The sequence below is a fragment of the Notolabrus celidotus genome, chromosome 10 (assembly GCF_009762535.1).
Source record: "Notolabrus celidotus isolate fNotCel1 chromosome 10, fNotCel1.pri, whole genome shotgun sequence".
NCBI lineage: Eukaryota > Metazoa > Chordata > Actinopteri > Labriformes > Labridae > Notolabrus > Notolabrus celidotus.
The window spans coordinates 16,616,859-16,641,710 of NC_048281.1; the positions used below are offsets into that span (position 1 = coordinate 16,616,859).

General features: G+C 38.6%; 1 protein-coding gene across 1 annotated transcript in view; it reads right to left on the reverse strand.

Annotated features, from left to right (window-relative positions):
* The window catches only part of scn1laa (sodium channel, voltage-gated, type I-like, alpha), a 39,834-nt gene extending 17,896 nt beyond the window's left edge, over positions 1-21,938 (reverse strand). Inside the window, exons 1-15 of the mRNA XM_034694497.1 lie at positions 21,668-21,938; positions 20,426-20,544; positions 20,151-20,240; positions 19,917-20,045; positions 19,572-19,663; positions 16,178-16,408; positions 15,909-15,972; positions 15,628-15,769; positions 12,846-13,052; positions 11,477-11,740; positions 5,136-5,253; positions 4,809-5,047; positions 4,542-4,715; positions 4,091-4,447; positions 3,490-3,972 (exon numbers count right to left, since the gene is read on the reverse strand). Of these exons, the coding sequence (XP_034550388.1) occupies positions 3,490-3,972; positions 4,091-4,447; positions 4,542-4,715; positions 4,809-5,047; positions 5,136-5,253; positions 11,477-11,740; positions 12,846-13,052; positions 15,628-15,769; positions 15,909-15,972; positions 16,178-16,408; positions 19,572-19,663; positions 19,917-20,045; positions 20,151-20,240; positions 20,426-20,544; positions 21,668-21,931 (2,973 nt within the window). The 5' untranslated portion in view covers positions 21,932-21,938. The remainder of the gene's footprint in view (positions 1-3,489; positions 3,973-4,090; positions 4,448-4,541; positions 4,716-4,808; positions 5,048-5,135; positions 5,254-11,476; positions 11,741-12,845; positions 13,053-15,627; positions 15,770-15,908; positions 15,973-16,177; positions 16,409-19,571; positions 19,664-19,916; positions 20,046-20,150; positions 20,241-20,425; positions 20,545-21,667) is intronic.
* Between the last annotated feature and the right edge of the window lie 2,914 nt (positions 21,939-24,852).

Sequence of the window (24,852 nt, forward strand, 5' to 3'; positions counted from 1 at the left end):
GAATTACAATAATCGATACGGGAGGTGACAAGACTGTGGACCAGGATAGCAGTGGTGTGAGGGGTGAGAGAGGGGCGGAGACGGTTGATGTTGCGGAGGTGGAAATATGCAGACCGGGTTATGCTATTGATGTGAGAGTTGAAAGAAAGTGAGCTGTCGAGGATGACACCCAGGCTACCTGAGGGGAGGGGGACACTGTTGAACTGTCGATGGAGAGGGAAAAACTGTCGGCTTTGGATAAGGTGGATTTGGTGCCTACAAGGAGGAGTTCTGTTTTATTGCTGTTGAGTTGAAGGAAGTTGGAGGTGAACCAGGACTTGATCTCAGAGAGGCAGAGGGTGAGGGAGGAGGGTGGGAGAGTGGAGTCGGGCTTGCTGGAGAGGTAGAGCTGGGTGTCATCCGCGAAGCAGTGAAAGTGTATGCCGAATTTGCGGAAGATATTGCCGAGTGGGAGAAGGTAGGTGATGAAGAGGAGGGGCCCCAGGACAGAGCCCTGGGGCACACTTGAAGTGACGGGGGAGGGATGTGAAGTGAAGGATTTGAGTTGGATGAACTGAGTGCGGACTGTGAGGTCATTTCCTGTCCCTCTTCAGCAGTCCTATCTAATGAAAGAAAAATACAAATTTAAAGAGAAAAGCTCAGATGATTTATATGTTTCCATTCTGTTGTGTTAACACAGGAATAAAATATCTGTATGATATTAGAATGTTTGAGGTTAAAGTAAATATTGCTAATGGAGACAGAAAGAGTAAACACTAGGCTGTGTCAATCAATGTTAATGTTTGGCAAAGGCAGCACCTATTTTCTGTGCCAGTGTGCCTTTTTAGTGCTCAGTGACCCGAGGACAGAAATGCCTTTGGCATCAATTCTTTTTTGTTGTTGTGTTTACAGCGCTCTTAGTTGAAAATAGTCTAACTTTTCGATTACTGCCACACTATTCAATGTAACTTCATCATCACAAACCAATCAAAATCAAGAAAGGTAGGGACTTCTGATATAAACTCTGTCAACAACAATGTCGGTGTACTGTATAAGGCAGACACAAATCCTACTTTTGTTTTGAAGGTAGAGCCATTCCAGGTCTAGAGCTGCTGCCAGTGCTACTACATGATTTGATTCAAGATAGAATTAAACAAATCTTATCTGCATGTCCTCTTTCTGCAGCCTAAATGACTCACCAAACTTTATGACACTAGTTGAGGTACAGGAGGTATAAAAGGAGTCTAAGTGTCAGTTTTTACTTTTGTCTAGCTCCCTTGATCTACGTAATAATGAACAAAATTTTAGTTTTCCTTGTGCATTTGTATCAAACAGTATCTTTTATTACAGTACTGTTCAATTCGAGTGCAGATGAGAGAATACTGTAACTGTCAGAATGACCTGTCTTCACTCACAATTGTTCGCTATTAAGAGACGAACAAATTATTCACACTACTTGTTCCATGCAGTCCGTTAAATTACAAAAACAAAGTATGTTTAAGAAAGCAGAAATAGCAAAGCTTGACAGGGTTGCAAAGCATCAACATGGTCAGTACTTCAGCCTGTTCTTGAATGGCTATTCACAGGGTGTGTCTCCTAATAGCTGGTAGATGAGAACAGACTGAATGCCTTCCTGGAGAATGCAGGAGCACTCGGCTACCCTGGGAGCAGCTAATGCAGTGCAGGGAATGAAGTAAGCATGTTACTGAGAAATACTGGGAGCACTAGAGTCAATGGGTTGTTGGTTTGTGATTCTTGTCGGGAAATGCACTGATTTCGAGTATAGTTTTCTATGATGCATAACCATTTCAGGATTTGGTCAAAATCCCCTAAAATTAAATGTTAAAACACACAAATTAATTGTGAAATAAAATCAACAAACTCAACTCTTTTAAAGGTAATGTTAAAGAGAAAAAGTGATATGATTTTAAATGAGATATTATGATAAGAACAGTTTTTGCTGTTCAGATATTTTAGAATGAAGTCAATCTGCAAAGAATTGGTGGATTTCATCATCTACAGTACATACTATCATTACAAGATCAAGAGAATAGGGAGAAATCTCTGCACAAAAGGGACACAGGGATTAAAGCAAAAGAAATCTATTGACTGGAAATTGTCAACATATAAAACAAGTTATAGAAGAGCTCCCTATATATGCCCTCGTACTAATAATAGTGTTTTCTACACCAAATAAAAGTAAAAAGCTCCAGATCTAGGACAACAGATATGCCCTGATTTTCTGTCTGTTTTATACATATGGGTACCTAAAAAGATGGTTTACAGTGAAGTGCATTGCAAAGCTAGCTGTTTCCTGGTAGTGGCTTTCATGGGGATATCAAACACAGAAGTGAATTAGAGAGGATTCGGAGGAATAAGTACTCTGTGTTTGTTTTCACTGAAGCTGCCTTACAATAGTGATACCTCAGTTTAGAAATACCCTCTCTTAAGTTTAGCACTGCACTGAAAATTATAACAAGGAAGCACAAAACCACTCTTTGAGTACAGAAAGGGAATGTCATGATATTTATCAAATGATTTCATGTTTTTTAATCCCAGGGGGTGAATCTGAAAACCAGTATTGGATCGGGCTCTCAGGCGGCACTAAATTAAAAACAGACATGACTCTGTAGTGGAAATAACTGCATAAGACCCTCATCCCCCTTCCTTAAAAATGATCATACTTCGTTGCTGCATTGACAGATGCAGGTTAAAACTGTAATGTGCGCAGAGGACACCATATATAAACATGATCCAGGGATGCTGGCAACCTCTCTGGGCCCAAGCCCATCAAAGATGGACTGAGATTAAATTTGATGAATCAAAATTTGACATTCTCTTTGGAAATCATGGATGCTGTGTCTTCTGCTTTAAAGAGGAAAGGGACCACCTAGGTTGTTATCAGCATTATGAAATGAAACATACAGCAGAGGAGACCCCGAACTGTTGAGCAGCTGAAATCCTATATCAGACAGGTCTGGGATAACATTTAACTTTCCAAAAAACAGAAAACAGTATCTTTGTTTCCCAAACGTTCAGAGTGTTGCAAATAGAAGAGGTGATGTAACACAATAGTAAACATGCCCCTATCCCAACTGTTTTGACACAGTGTCCCATCTTTTTTAAAATTGAGGTTGTAAGTTGGTGTTTCTTTTTCCTCTTTTGCACTGTGAGCTTTTCTTCCACCAGAAGCAAACAGCCCCCATATGGGGAGGATTTAGCTCTGAAGCACTCAGACTTAAATGGTACATAATGTAATCTACAGGCTGGTATTTTCCTGTCTATATGGCCTCTCCACATTCAAAGGGTCATGGTGTATCGGTTCAGGGCTAACATGAAGTCACATGCTCATTTTTCGTTGCCATGGTTTGTGGACAGTGCTTCAATGGATCATCACTTAGACACAGCAGCAACAGATAAGATCGGCAACAACCACAAACAATGCTCGAATCCTAAAATCATTCATATCAGGGTGCTTGTGATACAGCCGAAAAGAAGGAGCATCCTTACCACACGACATCCTACTGCATCCGACGAGAGGCTGCTGAAGTCTTCCGTATTAAGGTTCTCAAAGTCCGACTCTCCCACAGCAATTGGAACAGTTACAGTCAAACTGGGGTTGTTGATGAAAGACATCATAGAGTCATCACTCCTGCTGCTCACTATGTACTTGCCTCCATTTTTGTCGACCCCGGTAACATCCCCATTTCCATTCATGGGAAATTCTTTGATGGTATGGTTGGGGACACCATTCGGTCCTAAAGATTTATGCAGCTCCTCTAGTGATTTGTCCTCACCCTTCCCTTTCTTCTTATTCCTGAGACAGAAGCGACTGTATTTACTTCGCACCGCAGACTTGACATAGGCAACACCACTTTGAATCCGTTGGATGGCAATCTGCAAATTATTCATCTCGGTGTCGTCGTTGGCATTCGCAGCGAGGTTGTCAGCACTGAATGAACTCAGCAGCAGAGCCAGGAACAGGTTCAGCACCTATCAAAAAAAAGAGATGACTTTATTTGTGACTGCATTAACAAAGATGCATGTTTATAAAAAGCCAAGTGTTGGACACGTTAGACTCATGAATTGACCATAAGAGATGATAATGTACCACAAGGTTTCCAATAACCATGACCATCATGTACACAGTGATGCACATGGTTGTTCCAGCCACCTCCATACAGTCCCACATGGTCTCTATCCACTCTCCACAAAGCACTCGGAACACAATGAGGAATGAATGGAAGAAGTCATTCATGTGCCAACGGGGAAGCGTGCAGTCTTCAGAGATTTTACACACACAGTCCTTGTAGCTCTTTCCAAAGAGTTGCATGCCCACCACAGCAAAGATGAAAACGATAATGGCCAGCACCAGTGTCAGGTTGCCCAAAGCCCCCACTGAATTACCAATGATTTTGATCAGGGTGTTAAGAGTGGGCCACGATTTAGCCAGCTTGAATACTCTCAGCTGAAAAAAGGAGAAAAAAAAGGTTATTTTAAATGATTCTACACTCAAAACACGGTGTAACATGTTGGCAATATAAACACATATTTAAACTTACCAGTCTAAATGATCTCAGGACAGACATACCACCCACGCTTTCCAAAGAAAGCTCCATTAAGCTTAAACTGACGATGATTGCATCAAAAATATTCCATCCCACCTGGAAGTAATGGTATGGGTCCATAGCAAGGATCTTAAGGACCATTTCTGCTGTGAAGATCCCAGTGAATACCTTTTTCAAATTAAAAACAACAGATACACTGACTTTTAGTGTATGCAAATTTTCCCAAAACATTTGAATCACTGCAGCCTACAATATTCTCACCAGATTGCCCACTGTGAGCATGTCAGCGAATCCTTTATCCATTGGTTGATGCTCCATAGCCATGAACAATGTGTTGAGTGCAATGCAGATGGTGATAGTTAGGTCTGCAAATGGATCCATCACTATCAGATTGATGACCCTCTTGATCTTCAGCCATGTTGGACAACATTCCCAGATCAGGAAGGTCTGAGCAAAGTTGTACCAGCAGGGAGGACACTTCTGACGTGACTCTTCAAGCTCTAATATTCATGAAACATAGCAAACAAAGATTAAGTGAGATCTATCTTTTTAATATCTGATATGAGTGCCATGGTGCAAAATACCTACCCTCCATTGTGCTGGTTATGACACTAGCAACACTATAAGTTCTCTGTCGGGTCTCTGGGCCCTCGAGGAAGTCCATACACTCCGCATTAGTTTCTTCACCAGTGTCAGTAGTGTCAGCCTGAGAGTAGAACACATTGTAACAAATGCAACTATGCTACGGTTAGTAAGTTAATCATTTGCATCACTATACAGCAGCTACACCAAGAATTAGTTTGTTAGTAATTTTAATCATTGTAAAACTGAAAGCAAAAGTACAAATAGGCAGATGGAAGTGAGTTCTAGAAAGCTGCATTTTTCTGACCATAGTAAAGAGATCTGCTGTTAAGTCAAGTGCCATGTAATAATTTGTAACTAATATGGTGCCCTGACACAGATAGAAACAGGCATTTTCAGGCGGGAGATTAAAATAGGTTATGTATTCTTAAAGCTTCAGAAGATTTTTGAAGATTCAGTTCATTGCTTATAGTTCTTACCAAGCTAGCAAAAAGTTAGCAGCTGTAGTTTTTTTTATGAATCATCTTAATAACCATTGGTCAGGATGGTCACAGATCTTGGTACAGATGTAGGTATAGTACACAGAACAGATCCTATGACTTTGCTGTTAGTATCAGGTCACATTTTGTATTTGTCAAATATTTTAGTATCTATTGGTGCTGGTAAATCGTGTCCGCTATGATGCATGCTTTGTACTAACAAGTGCATGTTGACACGCCAATATACTTAATTTAGATGATAAACAGAGCAAACAGAATCTCTTATGAAAATCAGCATGTTGGCATTGTCTCTGTAAGCATGTTAGCATGGTTACATTAGCATTTAGCACAAAGGACTGTTTGATGTTAATAATAATATAATGTTGCGCTGGAGCAACAAAAAACAATCATTTTGACACAAAAAAATAATAAAGTTAGTCAATAAATCATGCAACATGTTTCATTTAGAGGGTTTACAGAAAGCAATAGCTGCGTTTTAACATTTCAATCATAATCAAACTAAAAACATGCTTCGTAAAACGATCACCAACAAGGCAGCATGGGATTAGCAATTTTGCTTGAAAGTACATTAGCGCAAAGCAAGAAAAACACTGTGACACCAAAGAAATTTAAATGAGATAACTTTTTTTTTTCTTTTTACTTCATTCATAGAATCCAAAAGCTGTCATTTGAATTATCAATCATACCCATATTGAAATGTTCTTGTCAATCAACATTGCTAACTCCTTTGTTGTGTTGCGGGTCAAATTGACCCTTTTTAAAGTCTATTTTAGTCAATATATGTCTTCCAAACCAGCTAAATGCAGCATAAAAATCTGGGCAGCATGTGACAGAAGAGGTGTTGTGTTAATTTATCAACATCACTTCATAAAAATAAAAAATAAAAATGTAAAATAAAATAAACAAAAATATATGTCACGTAGAACTATTGTATTTATATTTAGGGCTTTTCAATGTACATTAAAAAAAGTTTTAACATGAATTTTAATGAAAAATGAGTTATCCTCATTGAACCATGATCTGTGAGAATTAAAGAACACCAATGGACTAAATCTTGATTTAAATGGTTAGTAATGGAGCTAAAAATTAGTTTTAAAAAATATGTGTATTGGAATTTTGGGGTTCTCTGACACTTTTGGATAATTGAATATGCCCCGGGTCAAATTGACCCAGGAACATTATTGCTGTTCCAGAGAAACAAACATAACAGGAGGGTTGAGATAGTAACAATGGGGTGCCTTGGTCTAAATGTTTCACCGCCTTCGGCCCTTGTTGGCATTGATGGGTGTTTGTATTGGGAACAGTATATACGAGAAAAGCAATTGGTGAATTAGTCATTTTTTACTAGCTCTTGTCTCTTGTATTCTCTTGACCTCTCTCTTTCTGCCTGCCTGACACCATCTGGGTGTAATAAGGTACATGCGATTATGAACACATTAGGTACATAAGTAATGTTTACTGTGGCTGAGTGAAAGATATATTTATTATCTAAATAAATTATTTTCATATAAAGATAAATTCATGACAAGCTGGTGCATAAAAACACCTCAAAATACAAGAAATAAAGGGTTTGATGTTCAAAACCTCCTGGGGGAGGACCTTGTACACTCTTGCACACTGTAAGGAGGGCACCACCTTAGCCCCATTTTGTGACAGGAAAAAGCCTGATATAATAGTATTAGTGAATTTTAAATAAACCGCTTATGGTATTACATTTTTTGCAGTACTGTTACACAGTAGTGTAACACAAGAAAGTCAGCGGGTATTGAACAAAGAAATAAAAGAAAAAAGAAAAAGTAGCAAGCAAATGATAAGGACTTGGCATGTCTTTCTTACATTGTCTACAGTGGAGGCCATATCTACCATCACTTTGGGCAGAAGGAGCCCCACAGGTGACGATGGGAGTGAATTCCATTCCACCAGAGACACAACCCCATTACAGTCTATTGAGCTGTGTTTGATTCCACTGTTGTGAAGTAAGAGATGAGGCAAGCAGCTGCCCTGGCTCATACTGCTGCCACGTTGTTCACGGCCGCTGGGGAAAAAGAAAGAGCCCCTCCGGCTCAGGTTGTCCTCAAAGATGCTGATTTCATCATCGGCAAACTCATTTTCTGAGCCCATGTCCTGTGCTTGGCTTTGGAAACTGAAATTGCTGATCTTGCTGTTACGTCTGGATGAGAGCAGGGGCCCACGAAAACTCAGAAAAGACTAGGAGAGAAAGAACTTCTTCAGTGAAAACTTGACAGCAGTCGTGAAGAGAAGTAAAGATGATGGCATTAGTCGTACAAGAAAGGAAATCAAAGTGTTTTTGAGGTGACTATGAGTATGATTCTGCCCATAAAGATGTAGCTGAGAATAACAGGGGCTTTGCATGAAAAAAGTAGCTGGAAGATGAAGAATGGATCATGTTCAGGGAAAAAAAGGTGATGGTGTTGCTGGTTTATCATGAAGTGGTATAATACCTCAATTATAAATATGATGATGATTTTGTTAATGGTAATGATTGAGATATTGATCATGAGGATAAGATGAGAATGATGATGAGAATGATGATGAGAATGATGATGATAATGACGACGCTGCTGCTGCTGCTGATGATGATGATGATGCTGAAGATGATTATGATGATATTGTCAATGATGGCAATGATTCTGATGACGATTTTACTGATGATGGTGATGATAATGATTGTGTAGATAATAATTATGATGAGTGATGACTAGAATGACGCTGATGATGGCAGTAATGACAAACAAAAACGACAATGGTGATGATAGTGGTGATGATGGTAATGATTTTAAGGATGATGATGATGATGATGATGATGATGACATGACAGTGATTATGATAGTAATGATGATGATGATGTTGATGATGATGATGCTGATGATGATGGTAATTATGTTGATAATGATGATGATGATGATGATGATGACATATGACAGTGATTATGATAGTAATGATGATGATGATGATGTTGATGATGATGATGATGATGATGCTGATGATGATGGTAATTATGTTGATAATGATGATGATGATGATGATGATGATGATATTAATGATGTTGATGTTGATGATGATGATGATATTAATGATGTTGATGTTGATGATGTTGATGTTGACGATGTTGATGTTGATGATGATGATGATGATGATGATGATGACATATGACAGTGATGATGATTGGGATAATGACGATGAGGATGATTGGGATAATGACGATGAGGAAGATGAAGATGATGATGATGATGATGATATATGATAGTAGTGATGATTGGGATACTGATGATGATGGTGATAATGATGACAGTGACGAATATTGGGATAATGATGATGATGATGATTATATTATTGATGATGATAAAATTGATGAAATAATGATGATGGTGGTAACAATGATGAAGCCAATGATTGTGATAACGATGAAGATGATAATGAAGATTGTCAAAACGATGTTGACGTTAAAGGAATAAATGTAAAATAAAAAGTAAACTTGATGACTTGCATTGAGATGAATATAATAAAGCAAGGAGGTTCTTTTATAGGAAAAAGAGGATACTTGTAATGATCAAGACATGATGATACAGATCAAAGAAGAAGACAATTATCTGAGTGAGAACAGAGAAAAGAACTTCGCATTAGGGTGCCTGAACTGCAGGACATGAGAGTTATCACAATATCTAATCAACTTATCCAACTTGGGAAAGTTAGCAGCTGCCCACAATGACTGGCAAAACACAAATAATATCAATATTCTTCAAACCTCCAATCTGACATTAGAATTGCTCAAAACCTTGTGAAATACCAAAATATTAAATACAAACTTACTAATCCTGTTTTGAATCCATTCCATTGTCCGTTCAGTCACTCATTCTGAGTTTTATGCAGCAGTTGACAATAGCCAATAGCTTTTATTCACCGTTTATGAAATTTCACAACATCATTTGTGACTGCCATTTACATAGGAAGTGTAAATGCAGCATTCTTTTCTAACTTTTGGTCTGCTCTGTTAAAATGTTGAACCCATAGGGCCTGATCTACTAAAGGTTTGAGTGTATAAAAACACATGCAAACTTGATAGCACACGCAAAGCTGATGTATTAACCGGAGCACCGAGGATTGCATCTGTCAAATGAGCAAAATAGCACTCGCAATCAATTTAGCATGTTTGCCTTCATGAATATGCAGAATACATGCAGATTATCAGAACACGCAAAATACTGGGAGGAGGAGATGTATATATAATTATTTAGCACCCATGAAGTGATTTATCAAACCTGCAACGGATAGCGGGCGGTGTTTTTGCATCTATGTTCAGTACGTTTGAAAGGCAGGTGCAAACTGGCACAGCGTTACACACAATTGGCTGCGGTCACTGTGGCGAGAAGGCAATGACAGATGACGGAGAGAGAGAATCTTTCATGCACGTGTCAACATATTTGGACTGTCCAAAATAAAAATAGTAGAGACATATCATCTATCCAGCAATGCCATTATTGAGCTGCTGGATGACCTAATTAAGGGTTGATTTGGAGCCAGTCAAAAAAAGGAGCCATACCAAAGTTGCATTTTCTTGTGTCAGGATCATTCCAGCGCACCATCGCAGTTAGTGCCGGCGTCTCCCAGTGTCCACCCATGTGGAATGAACGTTCATCTCCTGTGTTCTCCCCTCCCTCTTCATTGGCCGGCAGCTCAGTTGAAGGACTACTACTAAATTACTTCCCGACTGCTGCTAGGGCATTGACCGCCATTGTTAGCCCAGACACAACACTGACGAGCTGCCTCATATGCGCAACGATGGCCAGAGTGTCCCGGCAGAGCGTGCGCAACATTGGACACAGCTTTCACCTCCTGTGCAATGGCCTGTAACCCATCCGTCTGATTTCTTTGTTGCTGCAGCAACTCCCAATCAATGTCATCATAACAATCTGGATGCCTTTGGGGCTCTGCTGAGGTGTTTTCTGGTCTGAGCTGATTTGAGGAGTACGGCAGGGATTATCGGAAATCTGATGAGGATTCTCCATTTAAGAAAAAAAGAGCTAAACATTATTTTGACGGACAACTTAATAAAACACTTTAAAAATAATGAAATCACCATTTTTTTCCATTCTATATTCAACGAGACACACGAAGCAAATTCATTTTGAACTAATTAAATGTGTCCAATAATAGAAATGCGCTGAGATTGTATTAAGGGAAAGTTCTTCCTTTTTTCTTCTGTGGATATCTTGCCATCTTCTTTTTATTTCATAGGCAGATGTTATGTTTTTTTAAGTTGTTCTGGCAACGCTGAGATGTCTCTGCTGGAGTTCACAGATGTGTTTATTTGCCTCCTCCACCAAGACCAATGCCATGACTTCAAACTGCATTTTGTCGTTTACGGCCACTCTGTTCTCTCAAACTCTCCATGGTGACAGCCGGTAGCACATGCAAAATCTTCATTAAAATAGGGCGGTCTGCACCACTTTTGCACTTGTTATCAATTGCGCACGCAATCATAGTAGATCACCCGCAACATGCCCACTTATAGCACGTGCAATATCATAGTTTGCACATGCAAATTAGCGCTCGTTATTTGAGATCTTAGTAGATAAGGCCCATAGAGTGCATCATGCTATAGTAATTTAGTGGAACAAATAACTGTAAACTAAGTTAGGATATTCAATGGTAACGTTGTTTTAATTGATCTGTTTAGAAGTACTATAATGAAGACAGATAAGAAAAAAAACAGGTTAAATAAATTCAGAAGGTTGAGGTCAAGTTGCAAACAAGTGAAAGAATAAATTGTATCAGAGTTACAACAGTTTTCACTGACAAATCATGTACTGACAGACTGTACCGAACCTGATGTGCAGTTGAACATTTCATGTCATAGTTGAGCAGGTTTGCATCTGAGAAGCGGCAGCGAGTTTTCCTTATACTGTCCTGGGACTCTGATTTTGGAATCTTGTCATCCACGCCTTTGCCCTCATCTTCCTTTCTTTTCTTCCGCCTGTTGCGTCTCTCTTTGGCACTTTTGGAGCTGAGCTTGGAGGTGCCAGAGGAGCTCTCCGTGCCTCCGCCTTTGTCTTCGACCCCCTCACCCTCTGCAGCAGCTGCAGATGCTGCCTAGACAAGGAAAAATAGGACAAAGGTGAAATAAATCTCAGTGGTCATTTTATTGTTTTTGCTGATTTTGTGTCTGAGAGGTGTTGAAGTGCATGGGAAACTAATTTGCCATTTAAAAAAAATTAGAGCACAATACACAATTTCACATATATATTCTTCAAGTTATGCAATGTATAAAAGCTAGGGCCATAGCCAGGAATTTGGGAATACTCACATCTATTTCTTAACACAAAGTTCTTTTTATTGGACTAAATCTTGTCAACACAAAATCTTAAAATAAAGAAATACACCTCCAACCTCAGGTTTAATAAACCCCAAAAACCCTGAGGAAAGGGCTTGTCCACACTTTTTCGACTGGGGTGGCCGAACTGACTCATGCAGGGGTGGCATGAATTATGCATACACACACTTCAATGAATAGCATGTATTTACCCCGTCAGTCTCCACTAATCATATCTACCTTTAACATGAAAGAAATAGATGCAATAGTCTTGTGTATATTTTTAAGACCTTAAAAAATAACACAACAGTGGAGACAACAATTCTACATTTTAAAATGTTTTAAGGCTCAGAACATGTTGATTGAAAATGTGAATTTGACAGATACACAGTCTGCAGGAGTTTGCTTGCAATTTTTTGATGGACTAATTCCTCTCTTATGCATCTTCCTTTAGATATAGATGAGCAAAGATGTTTTACGAATGAATGCACTAAACACTATTCAGGAAAACATAGATATACAATGAAATATGGACATACAAGATTTTTGCATGACAGTGTCATCATTTAACCCTCCTGTTAAGATGTGGGTCAAATTGACCCTTTTTAAAGTCTAAAATTAGATTTAAAAAAAATGTGAATTGGGATGTTTTTGGGGTTCTGACACTTTTGGATAGTTGAATGTGACCGGGTCAAATTGACCCAGGAACATTATTGCTGTTCCAGAGAAATTAACATAAAAGGAGGGTTAAATAAAAAAAACCCAAGGACCTTCTGCAGGAAACTCTCATTTCCTGTATTAAGACAAGATGCTCAGTATCTGTTAGAAATTGTTGCAGTGCTGGTATAACAGTAAATAATACATGGATCTTGGGTTGTCTCATACCTGAGCATCCCCCTGCTGCCGTTTCAGTTGCTCAAGCATAGCCTTAAACTCCTCCTCCTTCTCCAGTGCCTCCTTCATGGTGGCCTGACTCTGCTCCTCATAAGCCATAGCTACGACAGCCAAGATCAGGTTGATCAGGTAGAAGGAACCGAGGAAAATCACCAGCACAAAAAAGATCATGTAGGGCTTTCCAGCTACCCGCAACGTCTGAAAAGAGCAAACACTGTAAACATGTGCCATGTGCTGAAAAGTGAAGTATATGATCATCAATATGAGGTTCTCGCCACAGCTCTGCTGTGAAGGAGAACTTATATAATTGTGCCATTTCCTTTATTTGTTCCCAATGTGACCGATATGTATATAAAAAATCGATAAAAAAAACAAACCCTACTGTTGGAGCTATTTACATTGTTTCTTCTACTTGATTATTTTTACTTTAATCAAGTGATTTATTTATTGTTATTTAATTTAAGGTAATTAACTTTGACGCCATAGGGGTATTAGTATATTTTGTTACTCACTATTATAGGTTGACAGTTTTGCACAGGGTGACGTCTATATATATGGGTAGGTAAGATAGGAGGGGTGGACAACGTGGATGGTGAATGTTTTTTTACCGGGAGATTTGAAAGAGACGCTACCTTTTGTTTAAGCAAACCTTTTTTGTTATACAATAAACCACCAAAAGGCTGAATACTTGGCTGGACATTGACACTTTTTTGGACACCGTGGCCGGGTTTTGATTTGAGATTTAAGTTTTGTAAGTTGACCAAGTCAAATAGCCACTACACCTATCACATTTTCAAGTGTTAGACCTCTATCTTAAAAGGGTTCTAATCAAATGTACTGAATCATAACTAATGAATTCAGCAAAGAAATCATATTCAAATGCAAAACTGTTGTAACCTTATCACAAATATCCATGATCATGGTGATTGTGATGGTAAGATTATTGGACCAGGGTGCAAACAGTAGGCTTTTTTCCTGTTGTTGATGTGGTCATTATAAAGCCAGCATTGATTTCTCCAAGAAGAATTAGTAATTGCTAACAGTTTGTTCTACGATCATTGCACAATCTGGCTCCAAATATGGATGTCAATGAAAAAAAAAAGAAAAAGAAAAATAGCGATTCACTGTTCCATATCAAGACCAGGACACTCTCACATAAAAGACCTTGTTCAAAGTGCCCAAACAAGTAATACTACCTAACTACAAACAGTAGTGGGAGCTTTGCAGTATCAGTGTTTGCTTTACCAGCTGATATTGAAATGATAACCTGTTCCATTCAGTAGTCAGCTATTTGCTTTAAAGGCCATTCAAGCTGTGTTTACCTGAGTTACAATGAGACTCATCTTTGTTCCTTTAGACCAAGATGCACCTGTGCTTCATTCAGAGGTTTGTTTGAACATTTCAAATGACAATATTGTAATGTCAGAATGCTTTGCCTTTGTCTGAGCCGTACCTCAACACAGCATTCCCTGCCTGTATATGTATTTACAGATGCAGATAATAAAAATGCACTTCTTCTCACAGGGTCACTGAGCCACCAGAGTACTGAGGTAAACCCATAATGACTTTAAAGGTTGCATCATTAGCTTTGTAAAAAATTAAGCTCCACAGGAAATTGTGGACTAAATATACAGTTGATGATATAGTTCAGTGATTTACGAAAGGATTTTATTCTGCCATACAGAGGTAAATCATTGTCACACTGCACACATAACAAAAAGTGTAAGTTCAAGAGCAATCAATGTTTAAAAATTACTTTTCTTAACTACAGAACAAAACAAAATAAATTCCATGTCCATCTATAGGCTATGGACACTTCTTTCTAATGCAGATGACATTCAGGTATATCTTTGTCATTTGGTGTCCTTAAATCTGTGTCATCCTCAAATAGTGTAGGCAATACTATTTAGTATCGCAACAAACAGGCCACTGTCTTCAAATTTAAACTGTCCCACTGAATATATTTTTCACTACAGTGACTATTACACTGTTTTTAAATTATATTGAAAAATGTCTAGGTCAGCCTTATCGTAACTCTCCTTGTGTGTGCATTGTGCATAACATTACAAATAATGGAGCTCTATAACTCACCGTGTATCTATCGTAACAGTTTGAACATCAATTATGGAGGAAGTGTCTGTCGTCCTTTTTCTCAAAATACAATTTTAAAAGCTTTATTGCTGTCTCAAATGTATTACAGTTTTGGTTTGTATTTGATCAGGATTTTATCACTGGCATTACATTTTGGTATTTCTGTAATCTATGCTCAAATGTTCTGAAAGCTTGATGTCTCATCACTATCACCTCTCTTTCTTACTCCCCTCTATCCCTCTTTCAAGACCGAACTCGGTCCAGGCATGATGGCTGTCTAACATGAGTCTGGTTCTGCCTGAGGTTTCTGCCTGTTAAAAGGAAGTTTTTCCTCACCATGCACTGTAACTAGCTAAATACTGCGATGTGCAATGCTCATGATGGATTAAGGTGGGGTCAGACTGAGTCTTACCCTGTCTTGAAGTTGGGTCTCTGTTGATAATTTGACATAGAGTGGTCTACCCTTCCTATGTTTGTAAAAGCGTCTTGAGATAACGTTTGTTGTGATTTGGCGCTATACAAATAAAGATTGATTGATTGATTGATTGATTGATTGATTGATTGATTGATTGATTGATTGATTGATTGATTGATTGATGAAAAAAAATATATTTTTACTGAAGGTATACAAAAATGCATTTGTTTTATAAAGTTCTGACAGATTTTCTAATCTACTGTGTACCTGCTGGTAAAGGTTCTCCCAGCAATCCTGAGTCATCAGTCTGAACAGAGAGAGGAAGGCCCAACCAAATGAATCAAAGCTGGTGTAATTGTAGTCTGGGTTCTTTCCTATTTGTATGCAACTGTACCCTTCTGGACACTGCCTGCATCAAAGAAAGAAATTGTGAGGCTCTGTCAGAATTATACCTTCCTCCATCCTTACACAAAAACAGATGTATCATATTAGAATCTAATTCATTCAGTAACATATCCAGTCATCTGGTGGTAAGGTAACAAGCTTACCCAGCTTCACTGCTGTTCCCACAAAGCAGTGGATCTCGTTTGCCTGGAAGGATATAATGATTACCTGATGGGGGAAGAAGGACATGTTTTATTATCCAGGCTGACTTGTCAGCAGAGGCTGCAATGAAGCCAAAGGTAATTTTGTAGTTCAGTACAGTACAACACAAGTAAATGTAGCCTCATAAATCTGTCTATGTCAGACACAATATCAACAAAAGCTACTTAATGTAACCAACTCAAAGTAAAACAGGAAAATAAGGAACACTCACTTCTATTCGTTGCATACCCTATCCAGTCGAATTTTTCTGTTTCATTACTTTCGTTCTCATCTGATGTGCAAGTGTCATTTATTATTGTCTTTACACACTTCTGCTTCAAATGGCCCATAAACAGCTGTAACCCTATGAGGGCAAAGACACTCAGACAAAAGACGGTGAGGATCATCACATCAGCGAGCTTCTTCACTGACTGGAACAAGGCACCAACGATTGTCTTCAGGCCTGCCAGATACAGTATAATTCGTAAGTAATTTTAAATACATTGTCAGCGTAGCAGCAGGCATGAAAACATTACAAAGGGATGCCATTGGCCTCTTTTCTAAATATGTATTTCCCAGATTTTACACTAAATACCTTAAACTCAAGGGACTCCCAGTGGATGTTTTAATTGAAGGTAAGAATAACATGTATTGTATTTTTTATTCCACATATTCCCCTTCTTCTAAAAAAAACTATACCTACATTTTCAACAGTGAAGGACGGCTTACAGAAAGCTCTGTTAGGAGTTTAAGTGTATAGCATTATTCTAGAGGAGGTTAACATAAGTTTGAGCGCCTTTAGCCGCTGGCTACGAATAAGATGTTGAAGAGCTTTTAATTTCCATCAATCCTCTTTAATTTCTTTAACAATTTGTATTCCTTATGATAACTTATTGCATTTTATCAGTTTCCCTCTGGAGCCTGAAAATGCTTTTCTCCCCTTCATCAATAGTGCTTCTCAAGAGTTTACCATTTACCATTTACCATTTAGTTGTTAACCTTCCTGTCGCATTTGGGTCAAATCTGACTAATTTAAAACTTAACAACTCATAAATATTGTGTTTTACGTCTGATTGCCTCAAGATATTATGATATCCTTCACACTGTGCACTTGAACATATGAAAAAGTGATGATCACCACTTTCATTGGATTTTGAGTGTTTCAATCAACCTTGTTACACCTGTGGTGTTCCCGGTCAAAAGTGACCACCGTAGGAAATGAATGGGTATCCAGATTATATTCATCCATCGAATGAGAAAACATCCCCATACACACCAACCCAACACACATGCACGCATGCATGCACGCACGCACACACACACACACACACACACACACACACACACACACACACACACACACACACACACACACACACACACACACACACACACACACGCATGCACGCACACAAGCACACACACACACACACACACACGAACCACATATTTCAGACTGAACGATGTATTTTTTGGGTAACCATCTCTTTCCCGCACTTATGTGCTGATCCTCCCGCATGAACCACCTTCCTGCTGAAACAATGTATCATATCTTCACACAGACAAGACAGGTGTCTATTACGTGAAAACATTTCTTATCCTTTCACATAATGTAAGGCAGAAAAGAAAGCGCTTTGAGCTCTGTGCCCCTAGAGACAACAAAAACAAGCCTGAGATGCTGCAGATGTGGTGCCTATGTTTGCAAGGCCCACTCTGACCTAAGTGTCAAATGCCACTCATGTGCATGAATTCACTCACACACACTCACACACTCGCGCACTCGCACACACACACACACACACACACACACACACACACACACACACACACACACACACACACACACACACACACACACACACACACACACTCAGGCACAGACACACTTAGGCACACACACACACACTTCATTTTGATGAGTTTGGTCTCTGGTTTTCCATTTCTTTTTTTCCTTACATGTTCAGTTTGGAATGATTTTCAGTGCAGTTATTCGTGTTAACCACTACTCTGAGACTTTGTTCACAGCTAAAAAGGGTGCTGAATAAAATTTTGCGGTGATTAATGTTTTTTGTGTTAATTTAAGAGCAGTTAAAACAGACCGCTTAATTTCGACCGGGAACACTTAAGTAATTGGAGGAGGATGAACACGATTTATATTTGGGTGTATGATATTAGTAATTTGGGACTTCAGTGTACAGTATTGACTTTTCAATCAATTTTCAATCAATTTCCCTATAGTCACAAAAGGCTTCTCTAGAGAGGCCTTTGAAGACTTTGACTTCAATGTAAATTGTTAGTGGTGGTTAATGTAGCCTGAGGCACTAGTCATCAGCCACTACCCTTCAGCTGCTAGCCTATTGACTCTAGCCGTAAGCAAGTTGCTATAGAGCTATTGTAGTTCAGTTAGTTCAGTATGCCTTTTTCAACTCTACACCCAAAGATTTTTCTTTATTTCAAATGTGTATTCTGTACGGTTATGTTGTTTTATCTTATTTTATTTTATCCATCTCCCTCGGGGGCCACAAAAGGTTTTACCCCCTCATTAGTAGTGCTTCTTAAGTGCTGTAAACAGACCTAAAAGTCTAAGTGGATGCAGTTGCCCTTAAATCATCATCATTGTTCTTTTTTTTCCTTCTGCCGTCTAAGTCATTGGTTCCCAATCTGGGTTCTGGGACCAACTAGGGTAATGTGCCAGAAATGTCAGCGGGGCGAGGCTTTGTCTTCTCTAAGGTTGTAAAAATCAGATCCACAAATTAACTAAAATCCTGATTATTCACTTGCTGATTGTTAATACAACTGCTTGTGCATAAAACAGAATACAAAAACCCTTTTTCCTCACTTCTTTTGGTATGAGTGTTAAAATGTGTGTGTATTTTTGACAGCAACGCATCATGTTTTTCTGTGAGGGTCCTCAGCTTTTCTACAATACAAATAGGGTGGGCTCCAAGGGGATAAGGTTGGGAACTACTGAAGATAATATAGAATAATACAATGTCTTAACCCTCCTGGGTCAATTTGACTCACTAGTTTTTTCATTCAAATTAATGTAAAAAAAGGAAGGCCTAAATATAAATACAATAGTTCTATATGACATAGATTTTAGTTGATTTCATTTTAAATGTTGATTTTTTTTTTTTAATGAAGTGATGTTGATAAATTAGATGGTTTTGAAGGTATTTATGCCTAAAATAGACTTTAAAAAGGGTCGATTTGACCGCAACATAACAGGAGGGTTAAAAGGGAACGACAGAAAAAGGTTGGCTATTTTACATAAGAAACTCCCTCCAATTTTTGTATACAATTATTTTGTTTTTATTTGCCAAAACTCAGTTTGGTAGTTTGACAGAAGAAAGTGAGATCATATAAGTGTCATGTCATTGGTAACAGCCATGAAAATTGAATGGGTTAAATCTTTAATTTTGGACGTCTGATAACAGTGGTGTTCAGAAAGCTGAAAACTTCTGTGACACATTGCAGTAAGGATGTGGGCTGGAGGGGATAGGGAGCTGCAAAAACAGATGTCATTACATTTGCAGGAGAGAGGAGGTGAGGAAAGGAGGTTTAGGGGCTGAAGGAGAAAGTCTTGCAGATAGTCAAGCTAACATGCACTTGTCAAAACTGCTTACCTGGGATAACTGAAATGGCTTTAAACGCTCTGAGCACTCTGAACGTACGAAGAGCTGAAAAATTTCCCATGTTGAAAAACTCTGTTACATACCTGCAGGAAAACTAAGAATTACTACAGAGCATTGGTTAAAAATAACAACAATACAGTGACCAAAGACTGACAGCAAAATAGTTGGGCAGATAAACAACGTAACAATGTTACAATAGGAGGATGAACAATAAGATTTTAACTTGGTCTAATATAATAACTTATGCACATTCAACATAGGCAATATAGTAAGTATCTTTTTGGCAATATATGTAACAACTGTTCAAGTAGTATTCAAAATGACAGAAGTACTTACGCCATGACAATGACGCTGAAATCCAACCAGTTCCAGGGATCTCTTAGAAATGTGAACTTCCCTATGCAAAACCCTCGAGCTAAAATTTTAACGAGGGATTCAAAGGTATACACTGCAGTAAATGTGTACCTGAAGGAAACAGAATAAAGAAGTTCAACTAAACGTCATTTGCACAGTGCACATTTGTGATTGATATAACCTGTTATTAAGTATGATTTTGATGGGGAAACTTACTCTACATTCTTTGCCCAGGGTGGCGGCGTACTCAGAGTCATAAATGCACAGTTGGCGAGAATAGTGCACATTATCACCATACTGAACAATGTGCAGGCAGCTGTCAAGGAAGCCACTTATCTTGATAGGTAACTAAGGTCTTTGTTCACATAATTAATCTTATCTTGGCAATAAAAGCATTCACCACACATATAGCACAGTAAACACAAATTAAGCCAGAGTTCAACTTAAACAAGTTGCATGCTTATCAAAAGTATATATCTGGAAAAGGATATGAGTGTACTAAAATCGTCATTGATATTCTTCTTAGAAGGTTGAAGGGGCTCAGGAGGTACAAGGCAGGAGCGGCATTGAATCGGAAGATGAAGTTTCCTTTGTTTACCACTACAAAAGTCTGACAGGAGAAGGTGGATGTGAATTAAGCAATGTTTTCCATGTCATTATATTTTACAAAAATGTAAAAAAAAAAAAAAACAGTAGAATAATGGCACGGACAGTGAGATAATAGCTTCATGAGTACATCAGTGCATCTGATGTAATACCATAACCAATAACCCAACCTTTGCAGGTAAATTATCATGTGACAATAAAAAACAATAACCATACACTGCTAGCATGGAGTGTAATGTTAGTCAAAGCTGTCAATATGCCAGTAATCAGCATTTTTCATAGTAATTTTTAGTGAAAAAATTGATGGCACTAGTACCAGAGGAGTACTTGGTATGGTCAACACTCCAGTCTAGATATAAGAATCTGAATCATAGAGGTTCAAATGGATTCAGAACAACAGCTACTACACAGCCCAGTGACTTACAACACATTTCAGTTTTCAAACTGTTACTTTGATTTTATATATTTATGATTACACTTACATCTTTTTAACTGCCTTGTCACTGTCTCTGAGCAATCAACATTACCATAATGACAGAATGCTCTTTTTTAAATCAACTCTTTAAAGTGTTTGTACACGGTGTATAAGCCACTGCTTTTATACCAGGATTGTGTGATAACATGTGTGATAGTAAATCGCATGTGCTGAAGATATTTCTGATCTGATTTGTGTAACTTCTATCTTTAGATGTCATACTTATTTCTCAAATCAAGCTAAAACAGCAATATCACACTTGAGGTCATGCTGTTGTACTGAATATCAGTGCAGCTAAGATTCTGTTACATGCACAAGGCTGCACAGCTACACACTCAGTACAACATCACAGCCTCATAGTGCAATATTGGCTTTCTATAATACTTCTATAAAGGGTAATAAATACTTATGAGAAGCTGGTCATTATTGTTTTTATCTAATCATTCATTTGGCTACACAAACACACTAGTCCCATGACTGGAAATGAAGACTTTTACTGCTTTGTCTGTGTCTATACGTTACCATGGATGATGATGATGATGTTATCATATCAGAAATAGTTATAACTCCCACTGATGTTCCACTCAGTATCAGCACTCATGTTCTGCCTTCATCAAATCACTCAATCAGAACTAACTTCTGTGTAACCTACTTTCTGATTGCAGTAGAAGGGGTCCAGGTCCTCCAGCGGTGTCGATACCATGCCTTTGGGGACATCCCCGTACAGTAGAGGGATTGATTTGCCCGCCTCCAGGTCACGGCTGGGCTTGATATCACTGTCATCATTGCGTTTTTTCTTTTCCCCTTTGGGCTTCTTGGCCTTCTCCTCGGCGATCCGCTGCTCGATGGCTTTGAGGGACTCGCGAGTAAAGCGGCGGAAGCTGTTTACACCTGGTGGTACAAGCAGCTGTGCCATCTTTTCATCCTGCACCCTTTAGACTGAACAGTTAGCCTCCAACATGGGAAAGGCCTGAGGTGTCAGAGAAGGAAAAAAGCTCTTATTAGAGGCTGTTTTAAAAGCTGAGTCTCATCTTTCATGATCTCACATAATATTTAATTTTTTAGGGATCAAGTCCATTTGGGGCACTATGTTTCTATTGGCAGATGATAAGTGCTTCAGAATGAGAGGAGAGGAAGGTGGGTGTGGTTCTGCTCTTCAGCAAGAGATGATCATCTCAGGAAGTGGCAGCCTATAATGAGCCTACAAAGGCCTGTAATACACATAAATTCCTGCCAGCTATGGTAAAATTAGATCTAATTATCTGCCCCTCTGTAGATAAAATTAAGATCTGACATGACAATGATCAATTCCAGGTGAGACTCTGGCTCCTCTCCTCCATCCCTCAAAATGAAAAGAGTCCACTTCTCCCTTTAGAGCCCAAGACAGAACGGTGGGAGGAAGAGATTCATCCTGCTAATAGGCCTGCCTGGTATAATGTGTGAGGCAGACCTATGCAATATTAAATATGAATGCCCCACCGGCTGCACTGTCTCTCTGGGTGCCCCGCCACAGAGAGCTTTTGCCTGATCTGAATGTAATAAAGTAATAGAATACTTCCACAGGCTGTGATGATAGAACTCATTCTCAGGTCAATCGACTGCACACAGCACCGGGTTGAACATGTGAGACACTTGTGTGACCCTTGTAGACATGATGAAATGGAGACACAAATAAGGAAACCTGGGACCTTAAACATGAAGTTATTGTGATACTTTTGACATGTTGGGATGTTGTTGGAAGTTCAAACATTTAGCTTTATATTGAGTGTTGTGAGGAAATCCTTTGTGACTGATTAAAAGTATAGGTTGTAAGAATCAGACATAATTAACGCATGTGCCTGATTATTCAAATGTATATGTAAATCAATAATCTTAGTCCAATGTTACCATTGGTACTGGTATTTTAAACAGTAAACATGTACAGAAGTTATGCAGCCCCTTGAATTTGGTGAAATTGTATTACTGTGTATGCACTGGTGGAGTTGGCCTCTCTGTCAGAGAGGTGACAGATGACTGAAGTGCTAAATGAAGTGCCCATGTTTTCTAAAGTTCAGAAGTTCAGACACAAATGTTTACACCTGCTTCTATTTTCATCTAATCTTAAAATGATATTTCTGCAGTCCAGTACAATTAAATGAACTCCTAAAGTTGAATTAAATCCTGTTTTATTCAAAAAGGGCATTGTACTAGAGTTGGCTTCAAGCTCATTTCGATCTGCAGTCCTTCAGTCAAAACAAAAACTAAAATCTTTCCTATTGTTAATTCATGTGCCTGTACACTTAGTATCAACCGCTTTATAAGACGAGAGGCCATGCCTCTTTTTTATGCCAGCTTTTAATGATGTCAGTCTGGGGCCGTCAGAGAAGTCTGAGCCTGCAACCCAGCTCAATATGAGCTCACTACAAACAGAGATAAGAAGTATGTCAAAATATGTCAAAATTAAAAGGAAACATTTAGTATCAGATTTAGAAATATCAAGTCACATTTCACACAAAATACAGATAAACTACTTTGTATAGAATGTTTGTATTTAATTTGTTTGTTTTGATTATGTGTAAATAATAGGATATATTTTACTGTATGTATTTAGGATATGGCAAGTGAATAGAATATAGACTATATCTTTATTTTCATTGTACATTGTACAACGACAGTCTGGTGAGTGGTGCAGCATGCCTTAAAAATGCATACTTAAATGGATGATACTCATCATAGATCTTCTCCTCAATCGGTCACCTTAACCCACACATAATCCTTTAGTGACATATAAAACTTGTATTTTCTTGACGTCATGAAAAGTACAATATGTACAGTCTTCAGATATCTTCTTCATCATGTGCACTGATAAAACCCCCATAATGTAGGGTGATTTTAAAACAGGGTGCTTCATATAGTATCACTAAAGCATAACTAAAGGAATACATGTAAAATATTGTTTAATGTGGTTTGAATAAAAAACAATCAGACACCAAACCTTGATCTGAGGTTAACTTGACAAGGTCAACTTGCAGTCTCTAACCTCTAAAGAGGCATGCATTAATCTGTCAATCTGTTCCCCACTCATTACCCACAGCTTGTGATATGAGCGGCCACTTTAAAGCTTCAAATAGGCCCACTTCAATTTATCTGCAGCCTGTCGCCATCATGACCTCACGCTGACTAATCTAAAACGGATTCATATGTTTCCCTTGACTCTCCCTGGAACACAATGTCAACACATTAGTTTGGTATTTGTTTTTCGCGTACCTTACGTACACAACAGTATGCTGCTGCAGCTGAGCTTTAAGTGATGAAAGACCTCTACCTCAAGCCCCCTCATTCATCTGCAAGTATATTAAACGCTAACGCAGTGTCAAACAGAAGCCCAGCTTCAATATTTAATGTACATTACTCATTTCTAACTTAATTTCATTGACCTCAAAGTACTTCTAGGTACTTAGATGAGGTTAGAGATGCCTTGTGATAGCTTGAAGACAGTTGCCTCTAGGTTTCCAGATAAAACCAATAGAGCCAATTAAGAGTGAAGCTACAGTAGATGTGTGTGCTGCTGTGCTGACAAGGAAGAAAAGAATAACGAACTAAAGCATGAGAAAGGTGGCACTATGCTCTCATCAGTTCCTTAGCTTTGTCTTTAGAAGCAAGTACAGAAATTTAGTTGATCACCAAAAGCAGAATGTGAGCTAAGAGCATGAGTAGAGTAGAGGTATTCAACTGGCTGCCTGTGTATGAATCCAACCGTTAAAGGACTTCAATCAGGTCCTAAAGGTGTTTTAAAATATATTATAAAGGAATAATTTCCTCCATTCCAATGATGGAACATAACCTCTACCCCTGCTG